This window comes from Micropterus dolomieu, linkage group LG08, assembly GCF_021292245.1.
Source record: "Micropterus dolomieu isolate WLL.071019.BEF.003 ecotype Adirondacks linkage group LG08, ASM2129224v1, whole genome shotgun sequence".
Classification (NCBI taxonomy): domain Eukaryota; kingdom Metazoa; phylum Chordata; class Actinopteri; order Centrarchiformes; family Centrarchidae; genus Micropterus; species Micropterus dolomieu.
This window is the reverse complement of record NC_060157.1, coordinates 19269541-19276710: the sequence shown is the minus strand read 5'-3', so window position 1 is coordinate 19276710 and position 7170 is coordinate 19269541. Positions and strand designations below refer to the sequence as shown.

Sequence of the window (7170 nt, the reverse complement as noted above, 5' to 3'; positions counted from 1 at the left end):
GCAGGACACTGACCCAAAGCACACTGCCAACAAAACAAAGGACTTCATCAGGGGTAAAGCGTGCAAGGTTTTAGACTGGCCAAGTCAATCACCTGACCTTAACCCAATAGAGCATGCATTTTAGCTCCTTAAGAGGAGACTGAAGGGAGAAACACCCCGAAACAAGAACCGAAAGAAGCTGCGGTAAAAGCCTGGAATAGCATCACAAATGAAGAATGCAACAGTTTGGTGATGTCGTTGGGTCGCAGGCTTGAGGCAGTTATTGCAAGCAAGGTTTATGCCACCAAATAAATTAAATTAAATTAAATGTTATTTTAAATGTTATAAGATTATTTGTTCCATTACTTTTGCTCACCTGAGAATTCTGTGGTCGAATACAAACGGTAATATGTCCTAAGTTGTTTAACACATCTAGATGTGAATACCAGGAAATAAAAGCTGAAATTCTTAATTCTTGTCTCATTCTCATCTTTTGATCTTAAACCCAAATGTCTTCAGTGAACAACAAAAACAAAAGGAATTTGCCTTACCGTTCCAATACTTTTGGAGGGGACTGTATGTCAGCGGCATTGAACATAGTTTAATCAGTAATCTACAGATGCCCCAATTTGGCAACATGCAAAATATTGAGCTTACAGTAGTAAAGATACTCACAATCTTCAGGTTGTCTTTTCTAGTCCATTCCATACTTAAAATACTGAATAAGGCCAGGCACTGTGTCTAGTGGTAAGTTGTGATAAGGTTATTATCGGTCCATGTAGGGGAAAAAAAGAAAAAACGCTCCCACAACCAGCTGGCAGGGATGCAGGACAGACATCAGCTTTAAGTGCATCTTGCCTTTCTCCTCCACGATGTCCTGTAGCCTCGAGTCTCCCACATGCAGCTTCTAAAAGGTTAAACCTCCCGTTCCCTCCAGCTGCTTGTCTCTTATCTCTGTCCATCTCTTCTGTAATGGATCGGTGCTGCTTGATCACTGAGGGACTCCAGTGGAGAAGAGTTGGGGGATTATTAACCCTTCCATCAGCATGCACACACCACCTCTCAAAATCTCTCGCATAGTGCCACTTGCTCCACCAGTGTTGTGCAATTGCGACCTTGAACAAGAGATGAGTGACCAAAGGTGTGCTGATATAGTACCTTATTTACATTAATATTACATTCACATTCTTCAGCCACTGTCAGTTTAAACATACACACAGTATTACAAGATCAACCTGCTCTATTGAACGTATTAAACTTTCCTCCTATAGAAGGTTGTAACATTTGATGAATCTGATACTGACCAACTACAATAACTCATATTGCACATTTTGTAATGTTCACACCAACCAGCCATGATGAACAAAACATTAAAGCTTAATGCTTTCAGTCTGTAACTAAGATAGACTGTCACTGTCAAAAAGACTTCCATTATTGCAAGTTAACAGAGGTCCTTTTTGCCTTTTTTTTTTTGCTCCGACCAAACTTTCAGTAAATCCACTTTTCCCGAGTAAAGATAAATGATCTTCCAGATCCAAGTAGCCTCAGTTACTACAGCATCGTAGCACTTCATGCTCCTCTTCAGACCATATTCAGATAAGGAGAGAACCAATGCTCATGCACTGATCATTACTTTCCCAGCCAGCCACCGTTCCTTGGCTTAAACTACATTCTGCTCCAGTAAGGGCGGATGTTCTTTAGGTTGCTGTAGTTGTTCGGTCCTCAGGTCCTGCTGCTGCTCAGTTGGAGGCAACTGCTGTTGTGTTGGATCAGATTTTAGGATGTTCTTCTGGAGGGGCTGCGGTGATGTTGCCTGCAGTGGCTCTGGATTGGGCATCTCTTTCTTGTCACTGGGCTGAATCTCCAGAGCTGGTGTGTCCTTGCAGCAGAGATAATGCTGCCAGATTTTCCTGAATGCCGTGCGGAACTTCTTAATGCGGAATGCGTAGACGATTGGGTTGACAGCAGAGTTGCCGTGGGTGAGCAGGATGGCGATGTAGAGAAGGACTATGGGCTTCTCGCACTCAGGGTAGAATAGTGTGATGCAGTTGATGATGTGGAGGGGGAGCCAGCTGATGGCAAAGAGAAAAAGAACCAGAGCCAGCGATTTAGCAAGATTCAGCTCCTTATCATAGTACTTGTTGGGGTCTGAGTGACTGGTGGTGAACTTCTTATTGTTAAGTTGCTTGTGGATCATGTAGAAGATCTCTGCATAAATGACCAGCATGAGCAGCAGCGGCGGCAGCACCCAGCCGAAGAAGTTGAAATAGACCATGTAGTCCATGCTGATGACGTTTTCAAACTGGCAGGTGATAATGAGGTCAGAGCTGATGGAGCCGTTCTGCTGGAGGCGACTCAGGTTGTTCCAGCCAAACATGGGCGTGAGTCCCACGATGAAAGCCACCATCCAGCATATCACCACTGCCAGCCCCGCTCGCCGAGGGGTCACCACTCGCTTGTACCTGCAGGAGCAAAAAACACGTCACGTCAGCACTTTCTCTCACAGCGCTGTCAGGGCAGCCGTGCTTTTGAATTTACTTCATTTTTCATTTAGGCAGTGTCCTTGAATTGAAAAAAGGTGTGATTCATAAGAGAGATATATCATTTAAAATGCAACGTCTCTTCACACTTTACACACAGCAGCACATACTTCTACTTGAGCAAGTACCGGCAAACCCTCATCAATAAACCTTTGCAGCACTGCTGCTTCTTTTGTTCAGGTCAAAATGTAATTATTGTTTTTTTAATTTCCTCAATATTTCGAATTTATTAGAGCTCAGTACTTTTACTTTTTTATTGTTTATAGTGTTTTGTGGATAAGAAGCAGGAAGTAGATAACGTTAAAAGGTGCAGGGGCTCTAAAATCTTATCACAGCTATCCTGAGAGAGAAACTCAGCGTGATACTTGCCTAGAGGCAGGGATGAAAACTGTTATTAGATCCAGCGCATGTTGTAAAGTGTGAATAGCAACAATTGATCCCTTTAGGATTACTAATGGTTGAAATTTACGAATGTCGTAATTGTAAGGGAAACAGCATTACAAAATCCTGACCTTTGCTAATGTGTAGCCTGAAGCGAAAACAAAATGCTGCAATTTAGCCCGCCTGTCACAGCTGCCATGTCTTTAGAATTGATTAGGGATGTATGTGTTAAGTAAGTTCTGAGTCTGAAGCACAGCAAGAAGACTGTCATTCACACCTTGTGACCCAGTCTGCTGATATCAGATGCAGATTTTAACAACAGGGAGTGTGGGGACTGAAATTAGAAATACAAACTAAATCATAAACTAAAAATATTCTAATTTCTGGAAAACATATTGTTATATTGCTATATTGAACTATTATCCCTCTTACTGACAAATATACGTTGTGGGAAGGGAGTGGCAGAGCACTCCCTACTGAGCCAATGTCTGATTTAAACGTTGTTATGGCAGACAGCATTAAGCTTGGAGGGTTTCAGACAAAATAAGCAGTGAAAAGCTAATAAAATCCTGATAAACTGCTATCATAAGCATGGAAGACTTAGTAAAGACAACAGGAGATTAAAGTTTGAGGCTACTACAGACAATATTGTCTGAAAATAAATTCCCCTCTAAGCTTATCTTTTCAGCCTTTCAGCACCACTGCTCAGTCTTTTGTTTCAGCCTGGTATGATAAACCACTGGTGGTCCTGTGAAATAAATACACAGAGACAGATTGAATAGTTGACAGCAAACCTGACCTCTTTTGTGCCCTGGAGAAACACAGAAAAAAAAGATTCTCCTGTATACAACCCCACTCCCCATATGTCCTGCTATTGTACCACTCCCGCACATATTGGCCATCTTGGGGCCAGAAGAACTAATTAAAGCTGTTGGTTGATCAGCCATGCTGTGATTGGCTCTTATGTTAGTGAGTAAGATCTACATGCAATTAAAGGGACTGGCAGGATGGAGGCATCCTTTGAAAGGATACACGACCCAAATCAATGCCCGGGTGTGTGTGTGTGTGTGTGTGTGTGTGTGTGTGTGTGTGTGTGTCTGTGTGTGAGAAGAGGCTTTCTTTTGGGAAAGAAAACAGTGTCATCATCAACATTATTGTTATCACCATCATTACCACCTCCCTATGTGGCACTGATTATTCATCCCCATTACCTGGTCGGGATCTTGACTCTGAGATAGCGGTCAATTGCGATGGCCAGGAGGGCCAGGATTGAACTTTGCGTCAGCACCAGCACCGTGCACGCCACGAGCAGGCAGCTGTAAAAGTGAGTTTGGAGTCCGATGCTGATCGTAATGGCCAAAGGGATAACGAGGGCTCCCACTGCTATATCCGCCAGGGCAAGGGAGACAATGAAACAAAACGTGTTGTCTCGCAACGATTTGTTAATTTTCACCGCCCAAACCACCATCACATTCCCGATCACAGACGCGACTGCAATCGCCACCTCCATCCCTATGTAAAGCCACTGGGAAAGTGCTCCGGGCATTCTTGCAGATGAATATGTCCTAGATGAGAACAAGTCTTGAGAGAAGCCTACAGAGCAGTCCTTGGTTATCTTTTTGTCACTTCGGTATTTTCCAAACGAGCTGTGCGTCCATCAGTTTCACAGTGCCCACTTTCTCCTGGTTAGCAGATATCCATTTCAAGAAAAATCTAGTGGGTTTTTTGACCAGCAGTATATCATAAGCATAAGGGCTTTCCCTTTGGAGCAGGTGTTGTGGTCCAGTCGCTGTTGTGCGTCGCTCCTGCTCTGCGCCTCCACTTGACAGAATACACCTGCTCCTGGTGAGAGCAGCATCCTTCCCGTGCGCTCCAATTTATCCTAGAGGGTGCATCATCTTCATCAGTCGACGTGTTGAATTCAACAAAGCAGGGGTTTTTTTTTAACCAAGCAAATATCAAACTATCTTCTGGATGAAAGCGCGCAGTTGCAGCTCCTGCGCAGACGAACTCTCCCTCTTTCTCTCTCCCCCGCTCTGCTTTCACTAAGAGCAATAGCCTAATGCAGTTGCCGAAAATAGCCTTTTTGTGTGAGATGTATAACCTTTGTTTCACTATGACTGCATCTTTGTCATTTGGCGGGTTCCACTGTTTCATTTCCCGTGCAGAAATAAATTAATACTGCTGCCTTCTGCGGGACCGTCCCGAGGAAGTCAGGTAGTGCAGAGGTGATTTGAACTCACACTTGTGTTCTATACAACGCCATCCACGCCCTTTCAAATGCTAATGGACCTTGCTCTGTTGTCCCTGTTCTGATAAGGGTAAGGCGGTGAACTGCCACAGCTGACATGGAAATAACACAGATAAAGCTAATGAAAATGGCAGAGATCATTGTGGCATATATACAATTCCCTACGTGATTAAGAACTGAGTAAACAGTGGGACATTTATGGAAGCACACAATATGAATTCCACTTCCTGTCTTTGCCTCCCTTACCACCAGATTTAAATGAGAAGCATACATCCCTAATACAAATAGATATTTAGGTCATTCTAAATATATTCATGCCTTCAGACTTCAAAGACCTCTGCTTTGAGCCTGAGGTCAGCCCTATCTTTCAAATTAATATAAAATATATAAGACAACAACTGGAAACCTTATGACTGATTTAGATCTATTGATCCACCTTTCAAAAAAATCATCTGCAGCTTTCTAAGAGGTTTGTGGAAAGGAGATTCCCTGTTTTTAACTTTGACCATTTAGGAGTCAGGGAGGTCTACGTGACACAATAACCCTTCCCGTCGCTTTTTGAGAAACACACAATGAACCTTGAGCAGCTGCGCATTGCACACATACATAGTGAACTACAGCACTGGCATCTTGTGCTCCCTCGCTGTGGTTCAAAGTTCAACAGCAGGCGTGAGCTCTCCAACCACGGCAGGATCTCTATTTTCACACCCAGGCAGGATGGTAGACTGGATGTGAAGGCGTCCCAGATGGTGCACTGTGCTCACTCACTGTAATTCATGTACATGGAAGAAGTGCAGGTTGGAAGCCCAGGGTGTCAGCTAACAGTTATGTGATTCAGAGTGGAACAAAAACAAATGGCAAAGTAGGCCGACTGTGGGTAACCTTCATAAAGAGACACAGTGTGTGACGGCAGGACGGCCAACAGTTAGCAGGAGCTCCGCTGAAGACAGTTTCCATCTGTGACCAGAGTCATGGTCAGAGATGTCAGCGAGAGTTATAGAGGTCGGCTAGTAAGCTGAGGAAGGAAGCAGCCATATGGTCTGCTTTCGGTGATTGGCATCAGACCCACTTCTGACACTTTAATGAGTGTAAGGGTAGTGGTAATGCATGAGAAATCAATCATTATGGAGCAAATGGTGTGAGCTAACACATGGCAGACAATTATGGCAGACAATTAAGAGAGATTCTGAATGTTTTCGCTTTGAAATAAGCCTCCCTGTGAAGGTTGCATTTCCTTACATCAGTGCACTTTTTCAATTAGTTGTCAGTCTGTCAGTTCAAAAGAAACAAAGGGATACGGAAAGGCTTACTCCATCATTTCAGCTTGCAGTTTTCTAATTGTGTTTCTCCTTTTAGCAGCTTAGAAGCCCAGCATGGCCAACACACACCTCATAATGCGGTTTGTGTTTGTTCACAAGTCACTGAGGGCATCGCTGCAACCTGACAATGTGTGAGCTATAAAACATTCCCTGTCTCCCATACGGACTTCCTAAAATAGCTACTACAAAGGCCTTTCGGGAATAAATTTGAACAAGTACTTCCATGACTAAGAATTCAGTTACACTGACTGCCATGTCCACAGAATCATGAGATGAGAAAATGGTTCAGTTAACGTTTGTCAGATTTTGCCATTTGGGGATGAGAAGTGCAATGTGTGCTTGGGTTTTATGAGATTCCACAGAGTAATGCTCTTTTGCTGCTGAGTTCAGAATCAAAGCTATCTCAGCTGCTACACATATCCACAATTTATACATGGCCTTCAAAAATCCAGCTCGGAGTCTTTTGATTGGTAAAAAGGAAGCTTTTCAGTTGTAAAGTTGACATGACAGAAAGGCTCACTAATGGGCGCAGGCACAGTGTGACACCCCCTCACAGCTTGTAAAGCACAGCAACCTTTTTGTTCTGACACAGCACAATTTGTGTGAAGGCTTCAACTACCTGGAGGAAGAACAGAGCACTGAGCCATGTCCATATTCAAATGACAAAAGATAAGATAGTGTCTTCCTCCCCAGTGTCTTG

At 43.5% G+C, this 7170-nt stretch overlaps 2 protein-coding genes across 2 annotated transcripts in view; both read right to left on the bottom strand.

Annotated features, from left to right (window-relative positions):
* The window catches only part of LOC123974752 (adenosine receptor A1-like), a 2673-nt gene extending 1732 nt beyond the window's left edge, over positions 1–941 (bottom strand). Inside the window, exon 1 of the mRNA XM_046055637.1 lies at positions 838–941. Within this exon, the coding sequence (XP_045911593.1) occupies positions 838–941 (104 nt within the window). The remainder of the gene's footprint in view (positions 1–837) is intronic.
* A 698-nt stretch (positions 942–1639) lies between these two features.
* On the bottom strand, positions 1640–4446 carry LOC123974751 (adenosine receptor A1-like). The gene is made up of 2 exons (XM_046055636.1): positions 4112–4446; positions 1640–2441 (listed from the first exon to the last, which is right to left on the bottom strand). The coding sequence occupies exons 1-2, from the start codon at positions 4444–4446 to the stop codon at positions 1640–1642; spliced, it is 1137 nt and encodes a 378-aa protein (XP_045911592.1).
* Between the last annotated feature and the right edge of the window lie 2724 nt (positions 4447–7170).